The sequence below is a fragment of the Hylobates moloch genome, unplaced genomic scaffold (genome assembly GCF_009828535.3).
Source record: "Hylobates moloch isolate HMO894 unplaced genomic scaffold, HMol_V3 SCAFFOLD_15, whole genome shotgun sequence".
In the NCBI taxonomy this organism is placed as follows: domain Eukaryota; kingdom Metazoa; phylum Chordata; class Mammalia; order Primates; family Hylobatidae; genus Hylobates; species Hylobates moloch.
The window spans coordinates 628660-652404 of NW_026652290.1; the positions used below are offsets into that span (position 1 = coordinate 628660).

General features: G+C 52.5%; 1 protein-coding gene and 1 pseudogene across 1 annotated transcript in view; both read right to left on the reverse strand.

Moving 5' to 3' along the window:
* Positions 1-279: 279 nt before the first annotated feature.
* Positions 280-23745, reverse strand: part of FOXK2 (forkhead box K2) — an 82839-nt gene continuing 59373 nt past the window's right edge. Inside the window, exons 5-9 of the mRNA XM_032178865.1 lie at positions 21551-21744; positions 20059-20234; positions 18075-18371; positions 17142-17351; positions 280-3582 (exon numbers count right to left, since the gene is read on the reverse strand). Of these exons, the coding sequence (XP_032034756.1) occupies positions 3386-3582; positions 17142-17351; positions 18075-18371; positions 20059-20234; positions 21551-21744 (1074 nt within the window). The 3' untranslated portion in view covers positions 280-3385. The remainder of the gene's footprint in view (positions 3583-17141; positions 17352-18074; positions 18372-20058; positions 20235-21550; positions 21745-23745) is intronic.
* LOC116484407 (small nucleolar RNA U13) lies at positions 21886-21980 on the reverse strand (annotated as a pseudogene).

The window sequence follows — 23745 nt, forward strand, 5'->3', positions numbered from 1 at the left end:
TGGAGAGAAAGTCTGCAGAAGAAATAGTGACAGCCACAATCTCCAAGTAACTTTAAAACTCTGACATCATAGATAAATTAAGACCCTGTTACCACTGCCTGTGACACGGCGCCTTTTCTGCCTGCACACTCAACCCGCTGTCCCGCTGGTAGGGCCTACAGTGCTGGTCCTCAGTGCAGCTCCCTGGTAAGTTCTTGCCAATGCACTAGGCCTCCAGTGTGCTCAGAAGAGCATGCAGTTAAAAAGTCTATCAAAATGAAAATGATACTCTGCATTCCATTAAAATTAATAAAAATATTTTATTGAATTTCAGGAACTTGGTACTTTAAAATTTCAAATCTTTGCACACAAATCACCACTGTACTTTCTAGAATAGTGGAAGTTAGAACTTTAAGATTGTCACTTATCTCCTTGTGTCACACAGCACAGAAACCCCAAGTCCTCACACTGCTCCCACCCCCTTCTGGCCATGACTACCAACTACTCTTGTTATTCTATCGGAGGACAATGACGGAAGTGGGTAGACGACTGAAGATCAGCTGTCCACCGCGTACTCTACTAAAGTGAGAGGAGGAGCAACCCGAGGATCATGCCGCACACACTCCGAGTGCACCACGTGACATGGGTCATACGGGAGTTCCCTTTTGTTTTCTTGTTTGGTTCAGGGCAAAGCTACTGAAATTGTTTCTAGTCCCTGAGGAGCTCAGAAGTTGGGCAAAGGTCACAGCAGAGACTTCCTGAAAATCAGACACTGAGGAACACAGTGGAGAGCGGGGAGTTCACAGCGACGCAGCTGAGGATGACACAGGACCTCTCCCAAAGGTGCTGCAGCTCCAGCACCAGGGGCCAGGGCTGCGGCGACAGCAGCTCAGCAACCCTTGCTGTGCTCAAGTTCAGAGCTAAGTTCAAAATTTAGAAACAGTGCCTTAAAGACTGGCAAGAAAACCCGAGGCGTGGTAGTCTGCTCATCTATGGTTTTGTTACTGCTCTCGCTTCCATATTCTTCAATTCCTAGGTACCAATGAAAAAGCCAAGTGAACGTGGCAGAGTGAGGAGACAGGAGCGTGTGCACCTCCCATCCGTGAGAGGCACACTTCAGTCTGGGTTCAAGATGCAGAATGGTGCCTACAGCAAAAACAAACAAAAAAAACCCCTCCTCCCTCCTTTACCATTTGAATGGGCATTTTCCTTACCTGTGATCCCAAAGAAACAGATCCGGACCTATCATCATGTCAAGTCCACGTTCCAGGATCAGAAGTAACCAGTTTATGGACTGAGCTTACACGGGAAAGTCTACCCCTGACTCCTTCTGGACAGTAACATACACAGCTGCATAAAAACGTCTCCAAGGGGACACACGATGCATTTGCTTGGTGTCCAAGCCAAGCTCCCCACCAGTGACCTCGCTGTTCCTTGACTCAGCTCGAGAGCTCGTCTCCTATCAGAGAACCCCATCAGCTGTGAGCAACAGAGCTGGAGCCCTCTGTGGAGGGACCTGACCCCACACACAGGACACAGCAGAATCCTAATTATTTTACACACTGCAAACCTTCTGAGTAAGAAGACAAAAATATACATTCCAAGGTATCTGTAAAGTGCTTGGAAGATGCAGACAGCTGCACCGAGGGGCTCTGATCCATCCACACGCTGCGATTTGCTGCGGTCACACACACGGTCTCAGTCACATGACGGTTTTGCTTTTATTTCTTAAATGGCTGAGTTATAATCCAGCTAGTGTGCAGTAATTTCATACCTTTCAGTGTGCGTCACCGCAGTGACGCTGCCACAGCCCCATGCTGAGGGCCGACACAATTCATGGAACAGATTCATCATATTTGGTCTTTATGTAAATAATAAATGTTTTAAAATTGCCTAAATATACCATTCTGAGCCATTTCATCCCACCAGGAAAATACAGGTTTTTTCCTCTCTAAAAAAAAATTAAATACCAAAATAACTACATTTAAATAAATAATGTTATGATGATGACATTAAAAAGCTCAGCATCAGGCTGATGCCCTCTCCATGTGCACCGTCCGCGGCCCTCAGCCGGCACACTCGGGAAGGGCGAGCGGTTTTCTTCTGAGGAGCCGGGCGAGGAGATGCGGGGACCTCCCACTCATTCCCTCACCCCCGTCCTGTCCTCATTTTCCATAGAGGAGTCAGTCGTCACCTCAGGATTGGGTTCGGTTCTGAAAGATCGGGGACATTTCCTATCAATCAATCAATCACAAAACAGGAAATGCCCCAGACGCCCCCTGTAGGACGTGGCTCGGACCCTGCTCCACCACGGCGGCCGCTCACCGAAGGTGGGGAGTAGACAGCGGGTCAGAGGGTGCCCAGAGCTGGAGGGACACCCCAAATACAAACATACCACGGAGAGACCTGGGATCTGAGTTTCAAAAGGGCCTGTGATAAAAGACTGAATCTTTTTTTCCAAATGAAGTAGAAATGGTTCTGTCGTTTTAAACATACACAATACTTAGGAGACTTGTTTTACTCAGAGTGGAAAATTTTGCCAGGGACAAAGTCAACACAAAGAAACAAACAACAAAAAATAGCCAGAAAGAGAACAGTTAAGTGCAGCTCGGTGAGTCCCGGCAGTTCCTTCCTGGCACCAGCTCGTCCCTGGGTTCTCAAGGTTCCATGTGGCCACAGCGTCCGTCCACCTGTCCACGCGAGCCACACGCTGAAATGGAGGTGGATAAAATTCATCAGGCAGCTGCTGTAACACAGAAATGTGCAGATGCCAGAGTAGCTTCATCTGAACTTTAACAAGACAGACAAAAGGAAATCATTCAATAGGCTGAAAACAAAAACAAAACTACGTTGTTTCTTTTCCCCAGATGAAATCCACGGAAAGGGCCTGTGTGATTCCGAAAGTCTGAGTAGAAATGGAGTGATGTGAAATGCCCAAGACCCCATCATTTTGTAAAGAAAGGACACCTCAAAATACTCTAATTCCACATGTCTCCGCTGCCTGGTGGGTGCTGTGAGGGCGGCGGGGACGGCTCCCCCAGCGTCCTGAGGCCTAGTCCTGGGAGACCCACTCACAGCAGGCGCTGGCTGTGCCGTCCTCACACAGCGATGCCTGGTCCTCGCGGGCAGAGGGAGGACAGTGTCACTTGCAGGTAAAAGCTGAGCCCTAAGGCAGCAGCCCAGCAGGTGCTCAGTGGAGACACTCTCCCAAATCAGGTTTTGTTGTGTGTGGGTTTTGTTCAAGTGTGACTTCTGTCTTTAAGGAGTGTTAAGGCCACCTGGGTTTTCTGTTTTCAGTGCTGAGAGGTGAAGTCCAACCACAGGGCCCTGCACCCGCGAGTGCTGGCGGGAGGCGTCTCCTTTTGGCACCACGAAGTTGATAGTTAAAGAAAAGCTCTCCCGGTCGCTAGTTCTGGACACCCTTTTCCCTTACGGCTGCCGGTGGCGTGTCCACACTCAGGGCAATGACAATGCTCTCGCCGTCTTCTGTCTTGATCCGCTTCAGCTCCGGCTGCTCCGGCTGGTCACCGTTGTGGCGCTTTGTGGGCAGGGAGGCCGATGCGGATGCGTGTGTTGCCAACATGTGCAAAGGACTCGCCGCAGCTGAAATGACACGAGGGAGTCAGAACCCCATGCTCTCACATGAACCCTCGCCCTCTAAGGGTCCTGCCACTCCCAGGCCCGCTGAGACTCCCACAAGACCCCAGGGACCGGCCCACGGTGGCCAAGGGCACAGGAGCCTGGGCTGGGCCCGTAGGGCCCCCAAAAACCGCAGCAAGTTAACTGCCTGATTAGCGGACATTTTTATTAATAGCTGGCATCATCTTCATTATGTCCTATAAATAGGCTATTTTGATGTCACTGCTGGGGGAGAAAGGCTGAGTCCAGCAATGGTTGAGGCAGACAGGAGATGGCCCTGCTGGCTGCACGAAGGAGTGGCTGCCGCTTGCTGCTCTCCCTCATGTGGAGGCCCTGCCCTCACCCCCCACCCACACAAGATGCTCCTGGACCATTTCCACACAGAAGGGAGCAGGGCTCCACCTGTCCCATAGGAGAGAAGCACGGCAGTTTCTCATGGATGCTGCTCACCTGTGTCCTGGGTCAGTCCACAGAGGTGTGTGGGCAGAACAGAGACTGCTGGCTGCTAATGGCTGGCTGATCAGGCTGAGTTAATTCCAAAGGCCAAGCTTCCAACTAACATGCGATGGGTAATGTTACGTGCCAGCCTGGCTGAGCCACAGTGCCCAGATTTTGGTCAACCATTACTCTGGATGTTTCTGTATAGTTACTTCTTTAGATGAGATTAACATTTAAATCAGTCAGCTCTGAGTAAATCAGTTGATCACCACGAGTGGGTGGGCCTCATCCAATCAGGTGAAGGACTAAGAAAAGACTGAGGTCCTCTGAGGGGAGCACTCTGCCCTAGATGGCCTCTGGACTCTTGAGAATCCAGCAGTGATTCTTTCCCTGGGGTTCGGTCCACCCTGCAGATGCTGAGCTTGGCAGGCTCAACAGATAGGGCAGATTCCATGTCCACGCCGCCCCCTTGGCTCTGTCTCTCTGGGGCACCCTCACCCACCAGGTGCCAACGGGACCCCACCACCTCCAGCTTCCAGCACGGGCCAGTCTTCCTTGTGGGCGACGGCATTTCTGGGAGACGCTGTCACCTCCCCAGAGGGCACTTCTTGGTGGGCCCCGTGATGCCCTGAGAAGCAGGCCCTAAGCCCCTAGGCTGCGCACACACCAGCCACTGTACTTCTCTAACCTCAGACCAACTCAGCACCCCAGGGCGGAAGCAGGAACACACCCCCGGGAAGCCCCAACCCAGCTGTGCAGCAACCCCTTCAGGCTGTCCCGGAGGCTCAGAGCAGACACGCCTACAGGGCAGTACCTGAACCCAACCACAAACACAGCACACGTGGTACACTCCGCCCTGGTGCCTAGAGATGTGGGAGGGGGACTTGCCCACCTGTCCGTCAAGGGCCAGCCCTCTCAGACCATAGGCACTGGTGTGGGCAATACCCGCCTCCTACTCGCAGTCCCCTGCAGGGACACTGGCTGGTCAGGGACTGACCCCCACCCTCAGCTCTTCCCAAGTGGAGCGGATGAGAGTTTGGCCAGATGCAAGGTCAGCTCCTCATGGCCAGATAGCCAGGGCAGCCACGAAGAGCAGGAGTCAACACTGGGCTCCGAAGAGACTCAGGCAGCAAACAGGGACCCAGTGACATCAGGTCGGCCGTGAGAGCCCCGTTTTGGAATTCAGGACATGGCCCTGAGGCCATAGAGGTGTGTGCCCTGGAAACCAAACCCCTGTCCACAGTGTAGATGTGTGACTTTATCGTGTTCCCTTCTCCTTTCCACCTCTGAGCAACAGAAATAGCAGAGGACGAATTTACACATAAAACATGAACAAGAGGCCAGGTGTGGTGGCTCATGCCTGTAATCCCAGCACTTTGGAAGGCTGAAGCGGGAGGATCACCTGAGGTTACGAGTTCAAGACCAGTCTCGAACTGGCCAGCATGCTGAAACACCATCTCTACTGAAAATACAAAAACATTAGCCGGGTGAGGTGGTGGGGGCCTATAGTCCCAACTACTCGGGAGGCTGAGGCAGGAGAATCACTTGAAGCTGGGAGGCGGAGGTCGCACTGCACCAAGATCGTGCCATTGCACTCAGCCTGGGTGACAAAGAAACTCCGTCTCAAAAAAAAAAAAAAAAAAAAAGCTGCTCAGCTTCCAGAAAGCACGGCTGCCACAAAGCAGGAAGCTGGGCTGAGGAAGAGGCTTGGAGCCCAACAAGACGGCAGGGGAGACTCCAGGCCTGGGGGAGACACGGGACGCCGCTGAGCCCACCCACGTGACCCGGAGGAGCTGTTAGGTCGGTACCCTCTCAGGGAGACCCCCACATTCCCTGACGTCGGTTTCCTGGCGCCTGACAGCAGGGTGGTCCCCACAGAGAGAGGCACACACGCACCCAGACGTGAGTCACAGCCAATGTCTGACAAGCACCAATACCCTGAAAGAGACGAGGTCACTGCTATGGTGTGGGCATTTGTCTCTTGAAATGCGTGCTGAAACTCACTTGCCCACGCAGCCTAATTAAGAGGTGGCATCTTAAGAAGGTGACCCGACCAGGAAGGCTTTGCCCTCACTAATAGCTTAATGCTGTCACCAACGGACAGGTTCATGATTCCAAGAGTGAGTTCATTAGAAAAGGGTGAATATGCCGTCGCCCCATCACTACACGAGCACACAGGACGGAGGCCCTTGCCAGCCTCCCGAACTGCAAGCCAGTCCGCTTCGGTTCTGAACCATCTTGGGTGTTCTGTTACGGCAGCACCACACGGCTGAGTCACCCAACAGAAGAGCCTCACCCTCACCAGGACTCAAGTTGACGGGATGACCCAGAGAACACAAGTGGCGTAGGCTGGGCACAGTGGCCCACGCCTGCAATCCCAAGGAAGCTGAGGCAGGCGGGTCCCTTGAGGCCAGGAGGCTGAGACCAGCCTGGACAACATAGCAAGACCCCATCTCTATAAAAAAATAAATAATTTTTAAAAAGACATAAAACTAGAAACGACAACTAGACAGGAGGAGTAAGTTTAGTGCGAGGTGATGAGAGTCAACAATATGATTCAAACAGCCAGAAGGACACTGAAGGTTCTCAGTTCTCAACACTGAGAACGGTAAATGAGATGACGGATGTGCCGATCACGAGTCACATGCGCCCCGTACACATGCACAATTATTCTGTGTCAATTAGAGAACAGCAGTGAGAGGCCTGGAGTGAAAAGAAACTGGGAGGCCAGGCACGGTGGCTCATACCTGTAATCCCAGCACTTTGGGAGGCCAAGGTGGGCAGATCACCTCAGGTCAGGAGTTTGAGACCAGCCTGGCCAACGTGGTACAAGCCTGTCTCTACTAAAAATACAAAATTAGCCAGGTGTGGTGGCGGGCACCTGTAATCTCAGCTACTCAGGAGGCTGAGGCAGGAGAATTGCTTGAACCCAGGAGGCAGAGGTTGCGGTGAGTCAAGGTCATGCCACTGCATTCCAGCCTGGGCAACAAAAGCAAAACTCTGTCTCAAAAAAAAAAAAAAAAAAAGAAAATAAAATAAAAGAAATGGTGACACTTAAATACTTTCATCCATCCAGCCCTGCCCTCACAGAGCCTGTCGCGAGGTACCCCACCACGCGGAGACCCCACATGGACCCCTGTAACAGCAGAGGGGCTGTGCTAACACGCCCGGCCCTGAAGACAGAGGTCTCAGCAGAGGCGCTGACGGAGGTGGAGAGCATGCAGGGAAGGCTAAAGGCAGCAGAGCCCTGGAGGCGCCAGAGCTGGGGAGGGAGCAGCCATCAGCCCTGCAGCCCCGGCGTGGGCCACAAGAGAAGGCGACCCCTCTGCTCCAGGGCAGAGAAGGAACACGCACACGAGTTGGGCAGATGCTCCTAATGAGGCCCACACATGCTCTCTTGGGAAGACACTGAGCTCTGTTAATCTAAAAATGCTAAATAAGGCAGACGGGTCCATCCAGCGAGCGCTGCAAACTCTGGTTTGCACTGAGGACCACATGGTGCCAGGAAGGACCATCCTGGACAAGGAGTGTGATGTACAAGCACCTCGGGCCCAGGTGAGCTGCGTGGACACGGGCGTGGCACAGGGAGTCACGGCTTAGCGCATGGGGCCTGGAGGCGACCCTGCCCCTGAGCAAAGGCAGAGTGCAGCCGTCTTCGCCAGCCCCTGCCCCTCACCAGCTGAACTCGTAGACAGGCTTGCTCTGTGTTCCGTGAGAGCTCTGAGCACAAGGGGCTCTCGCCACGCCTGGCAACCCGGGGCCTTTAACTTGGATGCATCACTTCAGCAAGCCCAGGAGGACTACAGGAATTTCCTGCCATGAAATGGAACCTGAAGTAGGTGAGAAGATGGGGAGGGGTGGTCTGTGGAATAAAACAAACATGAAATCAAGGAGATCGGCAGAGATCAAAGAAAGAGGGGCTCAGCAGCTCTGCCACACACTCTGGATTCAACACCGTCCCAATCAAGACGCCAGCAGGCTTGGTGTAGGAATGCTACAGTTCACGCGGAAATGCCAAGGACCTAGAATGGCTGAAGCGATTTTTAAAAAGAACAAAGTTGGAGGAGCGACACCTCCTGAGTGGGAGACTTGACGAGGCTGCAGGAGATGGGCAGGGGGCCCTGTCACACAGACTGACCACGGAAAGTGAGTCTGGAAACAGTCCCCACGTGTGCACGGTCCCGGAGTGTTACGAGGGCACCAGGGCAACTGGTGGGGCAGGCACGTCCTGACGCCACCTCTGAGGCTCCCCCTACACCAAGCATGGAAAACACAGCAGGAACGACGAGAAGGGAACAAGCAGCCACCAAGAATCTGGGCAAGGAACGTGTCCCAGAATTAAGGCGTCAGTGAACAGCTGCCCTAGTAACGTGAAAGAAAAAGAAGGACGGACGGACTCAGGCTACTGAAGGCTAAGCAGGAACTGACCTGCAGTTGGTGTGGGCCGGGCAAACCCTGTGACCACCTCAGATGCGCCTCCCTGCAATCGCGGTCGCAGTCTGTGGCCCCAGGTGTGGCCTCAACCGACTCTAATGTGTCTACAGAAAATGTGTAGACAGCCGGGGCCACTGGGGTGGGCCAGAGATGCACAGACGCACAGTGTGCCTCTGGTTTCGAGTGGCCTTTCTCCTACACTGACTCAGAACAGCATCCACGCTGTAGGTGTCTCTGGACAACTTTCCACCTGTCCTTTCTCATCCCAGGTTCTGGGCTGCCGGAAGAGGCTTTGCTCGTGTCTCCAGAAGCACCTGCTGGTCTGTCTGGATGGGGCCTGCTGTGCCAACTGAGGCAACTCCAGTCTGAGCTGGCACATGGGGGCCTTCTGAGGCCAAGGGGCGCTGGGGAGAGGAGTGGGGAAGGACCCCAAGTCACAGAAGCCAGGTGCACTTTTAGGGCCCAGGGAATAGTGACACAGGCTTAATAACAGGGACCGACCCCACTGTTACAGCTTTCAACAAAGAAAAACCATGACCACATGTATACCACTCTCTCCTCTCCAGCTCAAACACAAGGAGAAGGCCGGGCGCGGTGGCTCACACCTGTAGTCCTAGCATTTTGGGAGGCAGAGGCGAGAGAATCACTTGAGCCCAGGAGTTTGAGACCAGCCTGAGCAACATGGTGAGACCCCATCTCTACAAAAGAAAAAAAATATATTAGCTGGACATGTCTGTACGTGTCTGTAGTCCTGGCTATTCAGGAGGCTGAGGCAGGAGAATCACTTGAGCCCCCGAGTCAAGGCTGCAATGAGCTGTGATCGTACCACTGCACTCCAGCCTGGGTGACAGACCCTTTCTCAAAAAACAAAAAAGACAAAAGCCGTAGAACCTGAAAAACAGGCAAGACAGGCCACTTACCTTGTGACACCTCCACTATTACCTGTCACAAGGAAAGGACGCCCTAATGGGAATCTGTTTATAGAGCTGTACAAAGTCTTAGAGAAATAAGCAAATTACCCCTGCCCCACGGCACACCAAACCCTGCTGCATCCCACGTTGCCCCCGTGGTTAGAACTTGCATATCCACAAAATGCAGTCAAAGACGACGTGTGCTGGCTTGCGTTTCTATTCCTCCATTTACTTATTGTTTGGAGAGGGTCTCACCCTGTCTCCCAGGCTGGAGTGCAGTGGTGCGATCACGGTTCACTGCAGCCTCAACCTCCCGGGCTCAAGCGATCTCCCTGCCTCAGCCTCTCAGTGGCTGGGACTACAGGTGCCGCCACCACAGTCACTTTTGTGTAGACACAGAGATTCACTATGTTGCCCAGGCTGGTCTTGAACTCCTGGGCACAAGCAATCTGCCCACCCTGGTCTCCCAAAGTGCTGGGATTACAGGTGTGAGCCAGTGCCCAACTGTTTCTATTCCTTTAGGGGAAGAACTAAGTTCCTCTGCAAGTCTATCTACAGAGACGTTCAGGATTCGTGGCAAAGCAGCCAGCGGGCTCAGCTGCTGCCTACTCCCATCTCTAGACCCTCACAAGGGGACATTCCCTACCCTGAGGGTCCTCACTGATTCAGAGGGTGGCTTTTGGAAAGAAGATTGTGGAGATGCGTTCACATTTTTGGCCTTCCATGCACATGAATCCTCCCCACATAAATTCCAGTATTTTCAAACTGAAATGTCTGGAGTATTTCTTTTCTTTTTTTTTCTTTTTTTTTTTTTTTCTGAGACACTGGTTCGTCACACGATTCAGTCCTGCAAGTCGCCCTCTGGTTCACACCATTCTCCTGCGGACTACAGGCGCCCGCCAGCACACCCAGCTAATTTTTTTGTACTTTTTTTTTTTTTTTTTTTTGAGGCGGAGTCTCGCTCTGTCGCCCAGGCTGGAGTGCAGTGGTGTGATCTTTGCTCACTGCAAGCTCCGCCTCCCGGGTTCACGCCATTCTCCTGCCTCAGCCTCCCGAATAACTGGGACTACAGGTGCCCACCACCACGCCTGGCTAATTTTTTGTATTTTTTGGTGGAGGCAGGGTTTCACCGTGTTAGCCAGGATGGTCTCGATCTCCTGAACTCGTGATCCACCCACCTCGGCCTCCCAAAGTGCTGGGATTACAGGCGTGAGCCACCGCGCCCAGCCTGTCTACAGCATTTCTTAGCGGCCAACTTTTACCCCACAGGCAGCCTATGTCATAACACTTGACAACACCCCAGTTGTGGGCTGTGTGGGTACTACAGGCAGCAAGCCCCTCCGAGACCTCCAGGAAGCATCAGAAGACTCTATACTGTGGATAGAGACACCGGAGCAGCTCAGACACGAGGGCAGCTGCTCCACTGCGACCGCCACAGTGATGACGGGTGCGGCTCCCGCAGAACACAGGCCCCGACCTGAGGCCTTGCGCCTCCTCGTCCGCATGGCCTGATCCCGCTGCTCTGGGGCTGTCAATCCAGTGGCGGCAGCTGCTGCTCTGCCTGGAAAGGCTCCGCTTTGAGGCTGGGTGTAAAAGACATCCAGGGACCCTCAGACATCGCTGCCATTTTACATGCTCACAACGCAACACCCATCGTCACTGTGGGACCAGCTAGGGATACCCACATCATCAAATCCTCACCCCAAATCTGGCTGCCAGATCCCCACCGAGGCACGCGTGAGCACCTGGCAGCCACAAGGAACCCGCAGCCTCAGCCCGGCTCCCGTGTCCTGCTCTGTGCCAACGCACTGCTCCCTCTGCAAGGGTCCTTGTGAGGGACACGGGACCATAATTCCTCTGTGGGGCCGGGAGCCAGAAGGCTCTGAAGGGCCACACTCTCCCAAGTATGTGGCCTGCAGGCATGGGGCTACAGCCTTCCAGCCAGCTGATCCTGGCACAGGCAGCCGCACAGCACGCGGTGACCAGGGCTGGGCTCCAGGGGGCGCGGGGCTTCATCTGCCTTCCTCTGTGCCTATCGCTCTCCTTTCCTTCCTTCCTCTTTCCCTCCCTCCCTCATTTCTGCCTTCCTTCCAGAAACTGCTGCGTACCCTTTCAGAATAAGAGCCTGTGCCTGGCACAGGGAGACCTTCACAGGGTCTGCCTCTGCCAGCGCGAACTGGGCATTTCACTCTCACTGCGAAGTGTGCGCCCTCACGCCAGGGGCCACAGCCGAGATGCAGAGAACCCTGGCCAGCTTGAGGAGATGCCGCAGGGAACACTGGAGTCAACAAGTGATATTTGAGGACCACGTAACCGCTACACAATGAAGAAGAGCAGAGTTAGGCAGGAGGGGGCAAACGATCGAGGCGGGAACAATGTCAACGACAGAAGCGAAAGGCAGGGCCTGAGGAGAACGTCGCAGTGTGAGGCAGCGGCAGGGCTGGTCAGGCAGGGAGAGGCCCCGTGAAGGGCCTCAGGAGGTTCCTCCACTGTGTGAGGCTTGAGCTGTGGCAACACCTTCCACTGACAGTGATCTGTGAACCCTTAAGAAGGTGACAGAAAGAAAACGAGGACACACAGGAGCCCCATGAAGGACCAGCACAGTGGAGAGGCCGGAGGAGTCGATGTGCGCGCCAGGAGATGCTCCAGGACCACGTCTCAGCCCTGAACTCCCAAATCAAAATGACAACACTGGCCGGGCATGCTGGCTCACGCCTGTAATCCCAGCACTGTGGGAGGCCGAGGCTAGAGGATCACCGGAGTCCAGGAGTTTGAAACCAGCCTGGGCAACGTGGTGAGAGCCTGTCTCTACCAAAAATGCACAAAATTAGCTGGATGTGGCGTTGCACACCTGTAGCCCCAGCTACTCGGGAGGCTGAGGCAGGAGGAAATTAGCTGGATGTGGCGTTGCACACCTGTAGCCCCAGCCACTCGGGAGGCTGAGACAGGAGGACAGCTTGAGACCGGCAGGTCGGGGCTGCAGGGAGTCGAGATCTCCACACTGCACTCCTGCCTGGGTGACAGAGCAAGACAATATCTCAAAACAACAGCAGCAAAGATGAAGTCACTGACAAAAACACAACCACAGCTGTGCCAGTAAACCAGAAACAGCGCCTGCAGCCCAGAGACAGGTGAGCCTTGGAAACAGGAAGCAGAAGGGCCTGTGGTGTGGACAGCGGCACCCGCAGCCCTGAGGCAGGGGTCTCCCAAAGCGAGCTCTGAGGGTGCTGGTACACAGCACGTGTGATGGGAGGAAGTGAATATGCATGAGCTTGGGCGCCTGGACTCTTCCCACATCTCCCTGCCAGGGAGACTTTGGAGCGTTTCCAGGAAATGCCAGGCTTTCCTTTCCATGTACTCAAAAAGGGGAGGCATCAAGCCCTCCCCATACTCTGGAACAAGCTCGGAGCAGTTTCTGGGTGCCAGGCACATTTCTGGGGCTTCCCTTCCTGTTAGTAAGAGGAAGCCTCCTGGCTTCCATCTCCTCCAGGCCTTCTCCATGGGGCGGCAGCATGATGCACCCCAGCTCTGCACAGGGCTTGGGGCCCCTGGAGCACAGCAGGGGACACAGGAGCACTAGCAGGTGGGCAGGGTGTGGACGACGGTGACAACAGGACCAGGGGCCGCCCTGGTGAACCTGACAGGCCAGGGATGGGCTCGCCTGTGTTTGAATGAGGCCTCCCTGGAGACCCCTATGGAAGCAGGAATGAGGGCACACTCCAGCTGGAGCGACAATCCCAGAGTCACCTTCCAGGAAGACACTGGCAGCTCATGCCCTGCGCCTGCCCACGGAACTCACCTATCATCCCACCAAGGCACCTGCTGTCCTGGAAGGCCAGGGCTACAGTGCACAGCTGGAACATCCTGACCCTTCGTCCTGTCAGCCCCACCTCCTATCTGTCAGCAGTGTCTTCACAACACACGCAGAGGCCAAGCCCTGAGCCCCAGGTCCCACAGCAGCTGGTGGCAGAGGCAGAACCGGCCCAGGCTGCCCTTGGGGCCAGGATGAGGATGGAACCCCCTTAGGGCAGGCGGCCCAGCCTCGGCCTCTCTGCCCATGGTGCTGAGCCCTCTAGTGCCCCGGGGGAGTGTCAGGTAGCCTGTGCAGTCCCTCCCTGCACACGACATTCTAACCCCATGCTTAGGTCAGAAAACTCAGCCACATCCACATAATTCTTCAGTAAAAATACTAAATTTACCTTGGGGTAATATACTGCACTACAATATAGTATAAACATAATTGCTTAATATAGTAGGAACCCAAAAGTTTCATGTGACTGGCAGCTCTACTGCAATATTCATTTTTCTGCAGTGGTCTGGAACCAACCCTGCAATGTCTCTGAGGTACACCTACACGTCTGAAAAGGCCTGAAATCTCTACATATTAATAAAGAACTACAAATTTCACAACAAAAAGACAACCCAATTAAATGATGGGCAAAGGACTTAAAAAAAATTTCTTCAAAGAAGATATACGAATAACCGTAAAGTACATGAAAAGACGTGCTGGCCAGAGGCGGTGGCTCATCCTGTAATCTCAGCACTTTGGGAGGCTGAGGTGGGCAGACTGCTTGAGCCCCGGAGCTTGAGACCAGCCTGGGCAACACGGTGAGACACTACCTCTTGAAAAAAAAAAAAAAAAAAAAAAAAAAAAAAAAAAAAAGACTACAAGAGGCCAAGTTACGAGCACCTGTGCAGTGGTTCTCATCCTAAGTGTTCAGCATCCAGGCTGCAGCCGACACTGTTTTAAGGAAAATCATTTCCAGAATCTCCTCTTGGTCATGAAGTCTTTCTTAAAGCCCATCTGCCACCTCCTCTCTCTCAACAGACTCTCTCATCTGCTCAAATGGGCACTGGCTTTGGGGATGAAAACTATGGGATGGAGCATGAAAGCAGTAATAGAAAATACTGGTGCTGACAAGACCTTTTTTTTTTGAGATGGAGTCTCACTCTGTTGCCCAGGCTGCAGTGCAGTGGTGTGACCTCGGCTCAATGCAACCTTCATCTCCCAGGTTCAAGCGATTCTCCTGCCTCAGCATCCGGAGTAGCAGGGATTACAGGAAGGCGCCACCACACCCGGCTAATCTTTGCAATTTTAGTAGAGACGGGGTTTCACCATGTTGGCCAGGCTGGTCTCCAACTCCTGACCTCAAGTGATCCACCCGCCTCAGTCTCTCAAAGTGCTGGGATTACAGGCATGAGCCACCGCACCCGGCCAAGATCACTGACAGACTTTCACGTTCATCTGGAAACAGGCCCTCAGTGCTGACGCTGTCCTCTCCTTCCTGAGTGGAAACGCCCTCGGTGCTGACACTAGGACTGTGCAACCATCAGTGAATACAGAACGAATCAGGTGGTTTCCTTTAAAGCTAAATACACTAAGAAAGGAATGTTCAGTAACATTTTAATTTTTGGTTTTATAAGAATTTGTTATATTTTTGGTTTTTATCAATTTTGTTATTCATAGACAAATTAAACTTTAATATTCATATCTATATTTTATTGCTGCAGAGAAAAGATACGACTAATAAATGACATTTAAGCCTAAAGTATGCGACTCGTACAAAACCTGTTGGGGAACGTGAGATGGAAAGACCAGGCCACAGACGAGGGAGGATCTGGGCCACTCCTGCCTGTGTGTCCACACGTGGGCGAAGGGACATCTCATGACGTCTGTATTTGGAGTCCAGCGGTACACAGAAAATAATCCCGTAAAAGCTTTATTTTAAAACATCAATATTTTCAATAGTGAAAAATTAAAACACTTGCTTAAATTTATAATGAAAAATTCCAGATAACTTAAATACATAAAAAGGATACAGTTTTTCTTTTTTTGTTGAGACGGAGTCTCACATGGTCGCCCGGGCTGGAGGGCAGTGGCGTGATCTCGGCCCACTGGAACCCCCACCCTTGGGTTCAAGCGATTCTCCTGCCTCAGCCTCCCGAGAAGCTACAACTACAGGCACCCGCCACCACGCCCAGCTAATTTGTATTTTTTTTGGTGGAGATGGTGTTTCACCATGTTGGCCAAGCTGGTCTTGAACTCCTGACCTCGTGATCCGCCCACCTCGACCTCCCAAAGTGCTGGGATTACAGGCGTGAGCCACTATACCAGGCCAGGATACGGTTTTTCAAACTGCTTCTAAGAGAGGTGGACCCAGAAGGCCTCTGACCTGCACCGCTGGCTCTTGGCAGACCTGGAATGTTTCAGAAATGCATTCTTGGGCCCCACACCAGACATGCCTAGTCGGGAACTCTGGGGAACGCAGCACTCTGGCCTCTAACAGCCAAGCCTTCTGGGTGATTCTGACACATATCGAGTCTGGGAATCACTAGGCTTCAGACCCGGAATGACTAAGACCAGAAAGCCAACCGCCTGCCGTCCAACCGCCTGCCCTCCAACCGTCGGCCCTCCCGGCTTCCATCTCCTCCCAGCTACCTGCAGTGCCACCAGGTTTATCACCTTAGAGCATCCACAGCCACAGTTACCCAGAGAGAAGAAGAGGAGGAGACACAGGGCTTGGGGACGAAGGCATTCAAACAGGTAACTGATGCCTGCAAACTTTGTGATCTATCTACGGGCAGCATATGTTGCTATTACTTAAAAACAAAAAAACCCTCAGGTAGTTAGTCTTCCCTAGAAAAGGTTCCAGACCTTGTTCTTCCATAAATTTGGAGAGAGGCACGATGGTGCTGAGTCAGAGCAGGAGGTACCTGCAGGCTTGAAGGTCCCTGTTTGTAACGTTCGGTAAGGATTCAAATGTCGTGATAAAGCCTTCTGACCTGTACCCTCTTTCAAAGAAAGTGTGTCGTGGGCACAGAGACAGTTTTAGTTGGTAGCTTCGGATCTGCCTGCTTGAGATCCTACAAGCTCCGGGATCAGCTACGCAGCCACCAACAGCCCGCATGTACCCAACCCAGAGCAGCGGGAGCATGTACCCGACCCAGGGCAGCGGGAGCATGTACCCGACCCAGGGCAGCGGGAGCATGTACCCGACCCAGGGCAGCGGGAGCATGTACCCGACCCAGGGCAGCGGGAGCATGTACCCGACCCAGGGCAGCGGGAGCTCACACCTGAGCCAGAGCAGCGGGAGCATGTACCCGACCCAGGGCAGCGGGAGCTCACACCTGAGCCAGGCCCCAGCGCCAGAGTTGACTCTGCCGAGTCCCCGGCAGGGACTCCCACCCTTTCCACGCTCCACAGGGCAGGGCGAAGGCAGACAGCCTGGTGTCAGCGCGGAGGTTCTGGTGTCTCCACCTGTCAGTGTCAGAACATCCGTGCAGTTTTCTGTGCACCGGCCTCCGACGGACTTTGAGAGCAAAGCGCACAGAAAAGCAGCCCCTCTCCCACCCTCGGCAGCACAGCACCGCCACACGGCGCGCAAGGCCAAGTGAAAAGACAGGTGGCGGCTCCACAGCGGAGCTTGGCGGGCCTCAGCCTACCACCATTTCAGGCTGCTTCCAGGCCACACCCAGGAATCTACAAGAGGCGAGCGTATTTTTCTCTCTCAACGTATTAGAAACTCTCATCTCTTTTCAGGTAGCTCCTCCAACGGGAATCCCGTGACAACCGACTCCACGACCACTTCCTACAGCATTACTAGATTTCCCGCAGCTTCAAAATGCAAACATTTCCTCCGACAAAAGTTAAAATTGTTACAGTCAGAACCAAAACACCGAGTGAGAAGGGTCTCTGCTCCCCGTACCCACACCCACGGGGAGCCGACCGGCACGTCTTACCGTTGTTCACCTGGCCGTGGACCGCAGTGGGCACTGATGCCATGTGAGTGCCGTTTTGTGTTACAGTTTTTATTGGTAGCTGGTGTTGACCTAGAGGTGCCTGTTGTACTATGGTCACCGTCTGGACCGGGGTGGTCTGTGCCGTCTGAATGATCCGGCTGGCAGTGCCGAGCGTGGCATGGCCAATGGCGGGAATAGGCTCTACTTTCACTGAAATTAAAAGGAAAAGAAACAACATTCGTATTACTGGAAAGCAAATAAAAGTCTTGCCAGTTTAAAACATAATAACCAGATGGCTATCACGCCTGCTAGAAAATGTCTCTAAAACAAACAGCAAATGAGAAAAAGATGAGGAAACCTTGTTTTGTTTTTTGAGACAGAGTTTCGCTCTTGTTACCCAAGCTGGAGTCCAATGGCGCAACCTCAACTCACTGCAACCTCCACCTTCCGGGTTCATGTGATTCTCCTGCCTCAGCCTCCTGAGTAGCTGGGATTACAGGCATCCGCCACCACGCCCAGCTGATTTTGTATTTTTAGTAGAGACGGGGTTTCTCCATGCTGGTCAGGCTGGTCTCGAACTCCTGACCTCAGGTGATCTGACTGTCTCAGCCCCCCAAAGTGCTGGGATTACAGGTGTGAGCCACTGCACCCGGCCAAGGATGAGCAAATCTTATGGACTTCCAAGAGTTTAAGGCCGATGGGGCAGCCTCTCCTCCTTTCCCCGCAGGCCCACCTTTGACCTCCCTGTGGTCTCCCCTCTCTTCCTTCCCCGCCCCGGCCCACCTCTGACCTCCCTGTGATCTCCCCTCTCGAGCTCCTTTCCCCCCCGCTGGACCACCTTTGACCTCCCTGTGATCTCCCCTCTCCTCCTTTCCCCCACTGCCCACCTTTGACTTCCCTGTGATCTCCCCTCTCCTTTGCTCCCCTGCCTACCTTTGACTTCCCTGTGGTCTCCGTTCTCCTGGGGCTCTGCCTTAGGAGGGGCCAGCACGGCTGCCGGGGTGACCACGGCTTGTCCAGAGACAGTGTACGTGTTCGCTGGGGCCAGTCCGGCCACACTGGTGACCGACACCGCTGGGATCTGGTGGACGACGTGAACCGTCTGCACGACGGGTGGCTGGGAGGTCGAGGTGGTCACTGGGGTGGCCACAGTGTAGGTGACAGGCTTGATGGCCTGTGGTAGCTGCCGCTGGACGGTGATTAAGACTGGCTGACTGGACAGAGGTGACCCTGGTGAAAGACACAGCAGGACTGACACTTACAGATACTGACTTCTACAAACAAAGGTTCTCACATTCAGCACTGACAAGCAACATACAAACTTTAATTTCAAATACAGGACATGGCCTTATTTCACCTCAAAATAGTAAAGTTACTAAGAATGAGGGAGGTGTAATATCTTAATAGGGTATTTAATTCCCATCTCTAACTGCTAAAAATGCAATTTTGGCTCTATTTAGATATCTGTTAACACCTCTTCCCACAGTTCTTTCTTTATGAAAAATAAAATGTCAGTACTCAATATAAGAGGAAACTGGGCTGGGCGCAGTAGCTCACGCCTGTAATCCCAGCACTTTGGGAGGCTGAGGTGGGAGGAGTTTGAGTTCAGCCTGGGCATAGGGAGACCCTGTCTCTACGACAAATGTTAACTGGGCATGTTAGTGTGTGCCTGCAGCCCCAGCTATTTGGGAGACTGAGGAGGGAGGACTGCTTGAGCCTGGAAGGTGGAGACTGCAGTGAGCCAAGAACACGTCACTGTACTCCAGCATGAGTGACAGAGCAAGACCTTGTCTCAAGACAAACGAACAAAAAAATAAAAATAAAAAAGAAGAAAGTGCCCCTGTAGGCCAGAAAGACGAGGGCCACACTCACCTAGGATCAACACCTTCCTCCCGTAACGAGGGGAAGGGAAGCAGAAAGTTCAAAAACAGAGTGGGGCTGTCATAGAGCCTCTGGCACCCAGCCTCTGCCCTTTGTGGTTTGGGGGCTTAGAGCAGAGAGGGAGACATGGCTGTCAGGGGCCACCGCCAGTGGGCAGGGGAGGGCTGTTCTCTGGCCCAGCAGGGCCAGGAATCCCAATTGATCTAATTCACTTTCTGTCAACTGTAACAGACTTAGTTTGGACACATTTCCACACTATGTTTGTTTGTTTAATTCCCCAGGGCACACATTTTTATTCCACATTATGACTTTCTAAGTAAACTGCAAACTGTTTTACCTATTCCTTAAAATGGACATGTTAGGCTGGGCATGGTGGCTCACGCCTGTATGCTCAGCACTTTGGGAGGTGAAGGCGGGTGGATCACGAGGTCACGAGGTCAGGAGATCGAGACCATCCTGGCCAACATGGTGAAACCCCATCTCTACTAAAAATACAAAAATTAGCTGGGCGTGGTGGTGTGTGCCTGTAGTCCCAGCTACTCAGGAAGCTGAGGCAGGAGAATTCTTTGAACCTGGGAGGCAGAGGTTGCAATGAGCCAAGATCGCGCCACTGCATTCCAGCCTGGTGACAAGGTGAGACTCTGTCTCCAAAAAAAAAAAAAAACGGACGTTTTTGCTTCCAGTGTCTGGTTTGTCTACTTCATGTTTTTTTGTTGTTGTTGTTGTTGTTGTTTTGCCGGGGGTGGGGGGTGTGGAGGGTGTTTCATGGATTTTTGAATGACAAACTAAGAAACAGGTTAATTCTAAGTTATTTCAGGCATCTACTCACAGTGCCGTTTAAAGAACGTTCATTGATTTTTAAAAAACACTCCCAGTGCTATTAGTTTTCCAAGGCCTATAAAATCACACTCAGGTATGAGTATGAGGTACAGAGCGACAGGCAGGCCTTCAGTCCGGCTATTTCTTCTCTGTGGAGCCCAGGCGTCCGCGTCTGGCTCACGCTGTCTGGCCCTCGCTTCCTCTCCCGCTGTCTCACCTGGGGCGCTCTGGGCAAACCGGGCTTCCTGGATGACAGCGAGTTTGGGCTGTGCGGCGCCAGGCTCAGGCTCCAGGGGGGCCGGCGAACCTTCCCTCGACAGGCTCTCAGGGGTCTGGGCGCCACTAGAGTGAGCAGACAGCACTCCAGCGTGATTGGGAGAGGCTGGGGCACTCCTGTGTCACCAAGAAGAAGACATTGCATTTTTACAGGTGACGCACTCAGAAAGCACTTGCTGTTTTAATAAGTGCACTTTGCAAAGGGGGTGTCATTTGTCTCCTGACAACCAGGTACTGTTGTGTAAGTTCTACTTCTCTGTACGCCTGTGAACTCTGGAAGACAGGCTCAGCCTGTGTGTGACAGAGCCATCACGGGCCCCTCACCCAGACACGCGGCATGGCTGTGGGGCAGAGCTGGCTGCCCTCTCTAAGCAGCTCCTGTGCACAGACAGTAGCAGCCAGCAGCGGGCAAGTCCGTGGGCACTTAAGACTTACATTACGCTTAATTTTTTTTGGTTAAAAACAGTATTCATGGCCGGGCGCGGTGGCTCACGCTTGTAATCCCAGCACTTTGGGAGGCCGAGGCGGGTGGGTCACGAGGTCAGGAGATCGAGACCACGGTGAAACCCTGTCTCTACTAAAAATACAAAAAATTAGCCGGGCGTGGTGGCGGGCGCCTGTAGTCCCAGCTACTCGGAGAGGCTGAGGCAGGAGAATGGCGTGAACCCGGGAGGCAGAGCTTGCAGTGAGCCGAGATCGCGCCACTGCACTCCAGCCTGGGTGACAGAGCGAGACTCCGTCTCAAAAACAAACAAACAGTATTCATGAAGCTAAAAATAAGTATTTAAACTCAGGCAAATTAACACTGTGTAAGTCAACTCGAGCTGAAGCAGCTAAAAAGTAGTGTGTTTTTGTTTTGAGACGGAGTGTCACTGTTTTGCCCAGGCTAGATGCCTTCCCGGGTTCAAGCGATTCTCCTGCCTCAGGCTCCCGAGTAGCTGGGACTACAGGCGCCCGCCACCGCGCCCGGCTAATTTTTTTGTATTTTTAGTAGAGACGGGGTTTGACCATATTGGCCAGGCTGATCTCGACCTCCTGACTTCAGGTGATCTGCCCGCCTCGGCCTCCCAAAGTGCTGGGATTACAGGCGTGAGCCACCGCACCCGGCCTGAAAAGTAGTTTTAAAGAACTTTTCCTGTGCAAAGGAAAGGAAAAACGTCAACGTGGCTCTGGTATGAACATGCGATGAGCCCCATGAAGCAACAATCACTGCATTGAGTGCAGTTTAAACTTTGCAAATCGTCTCGAATGTTTCCACCACTAGAACCAGAAACACCTGGGCAGCACCCATCACTTTTGCTCAAATCCCCATCCCAACATTTAGTCATAAGGCATTTGGTAGTTCCTTCATTTTCAAAAGGAAATTTTCCCAATATACTGAAGGTAAGTTTAGTGAGCATGAAGTGAGGCCTTTTGTTCTTCTTTTTCCTTACCTAGAAGAGAGCGGTCCCAGAGGGGTTCGAAAGCAGGGCACGCCCCTAGGCCGTCGTTTCCTAAAAGCCTGTTCTATTAATTTGCTTTCAGAGGCTGGGTCGATCCTCCAGAATGAGCCTTTGCCTGGTTCTTCCTGGGAACGCGGCACTTTGATGAAATAACGATTCAGAGAGAGATTGTGGCGAATTGAATTCTATGAAACATAAAAAAATACGTAGAATTCATATATTTATTTGCTGAGAAATAAAAACGTGTCCTTGTTTTAGTGCCCTGCAAAGCAGAAACCTGCATGTTGGGCCTGGCAGACTGCGAGAGTGAATTTTCTTTTCTTTTGCGTCACACAAGTAATGTGCTGACAACGTAACAAGGTCCGAGGGAGGCCCATCCTATGGAGGAGCGTGAAACCCAGTCATCATGCTTACAAACGATGACAGACAGTGACGTTTACAGGCTGTGCTGTGTGGAAGGAGCAGCCCTCCCGCCTTTGGTGAGCAATTCTCAAGGGAAGTAGCAGCCTGGGGTTTGAGCCCTTCAGCCCAAGGCTGCTATGAGCTTCCAAAGAGGAAAGGACGGCGTACTCTGTGGCAGAACGGGCCCGGGAGGCAGGGTGGGGGGCTGGGAACAGGAGGGATGAGCAATCCGCACAGCGAGGACAGAGGCCATTTCTGACTCCATCTCCTTTCAAGGTGGGAAACCCAGGACTGCAACTGTCAGCACAGAGCATTCCAGGTGGAGGCAATGACTTAGCTGCCAACCTCTCCCTGCTTAGAGACAAACAGCTGATGTGAGCCATTCTGTTAAAATACTTTTTCGCACAGAATTAGTTTACAGAATCTGTCATGCCATTAAAAGTAAATTAATCCAGTATAAAGTATTCGGTAAACCAGCAAAAAAGAAAAATGAGCAGGAGGCTGAAAATCAGATGGACACCATCGTCCAGGAAGAGAGGACTTGGCAAAGTGCCTGTTTTTTTATTTGATCTTTGAAATAATTTCGTAAGGTAAACAGGAAAAATTTCCCTCCCAGCTCCTCATCAGTGCATCATTCCTTCTATTACAAAAAGCCAGACGGGCATGGTGGCTCAGCTGAGGTCAGGAGTTTGAGAGCAGTCTGGCCAACATGGTGAAACCCCATCTCTACTGAACATACAAAAATCGACCGGGTGCAGTGGCTCACGCCTGTAATCCCAGCACTTTGGGACGCTGAGGCGGGCAGATCACGAGGTCAGGAGATCGAGACCATCCTGGCTAACACGGTGAAACCCCGCCTCTACTAAAAATAAAAAAAATTAGCGGGGTGTAGTGGCGGGCACCTGTAGTCCCAGCTGCTCGGGAGGCTGAGACAGGAGAATGGCATGAACCCGGGAGGCGGAGCTTGCAGTGAGCCGAGACTACGCCACTGCACTCCAGCCTGGGCGACACAGTGTGACTCCACCTCAAAAAAAAAAAAAAACCGTACAAAAATCATCCAGGCACAGTGGCCCACACCTGCAGTCCCAGCTACTCAGGATGCTGAAGCTGCAGAATCGCTTGAACTTGAGAGGAGGAGGTTGCAGTGAGCCCAGATCGCACCACTGCACTCCAGCCTGGGCAATAGAGGCAAGACTCTATCTCAAAAAAAAAAAGCCCAGCTAAGGGTTTACAGACAACCTGAAGAAAGCCCCCGCTGTGACCTGATTCAGGCTGCACCATCACAGCCAAAGCCGGACGAAAGTCATGGGTTCACAGAAACATTTCGTGAATTTACATTAATCTGTAGATTTAAAATTAAGCTATTAAAGTGTTAAAATGGTGATCACTCCAAACAAAATCTGGAGCTATCCAAAAAGTCATTTCTAAATTCCCCAATTAACATTAGAATTGCAAGCCTCAGCCTGAATTTCCAAATTGTCAAAGAAATCCAACATATAAAATAACACTTTACAACCAATCTCGGGGGCTGTTCAAGTGCCATCATAACGCCTTTGGGCCCTGTGGATGGGAGCTACTTCATGGCTGACATGGAGAGGTGGGCTAGGCCGTGTGTGGGATTTGTGAAACTGTTTACAGGTAAGGGCATCAGATGAGATTTCAAATATTCTAATAACCACAGATACCTGCTATAATGTTTTATTTGGCTTTAGCTGACGCCCAATCTTTCTATCAATTCCTCCAGAAAATCAAACGTGACTGTTATTGGTGCCCCGACAAAGACA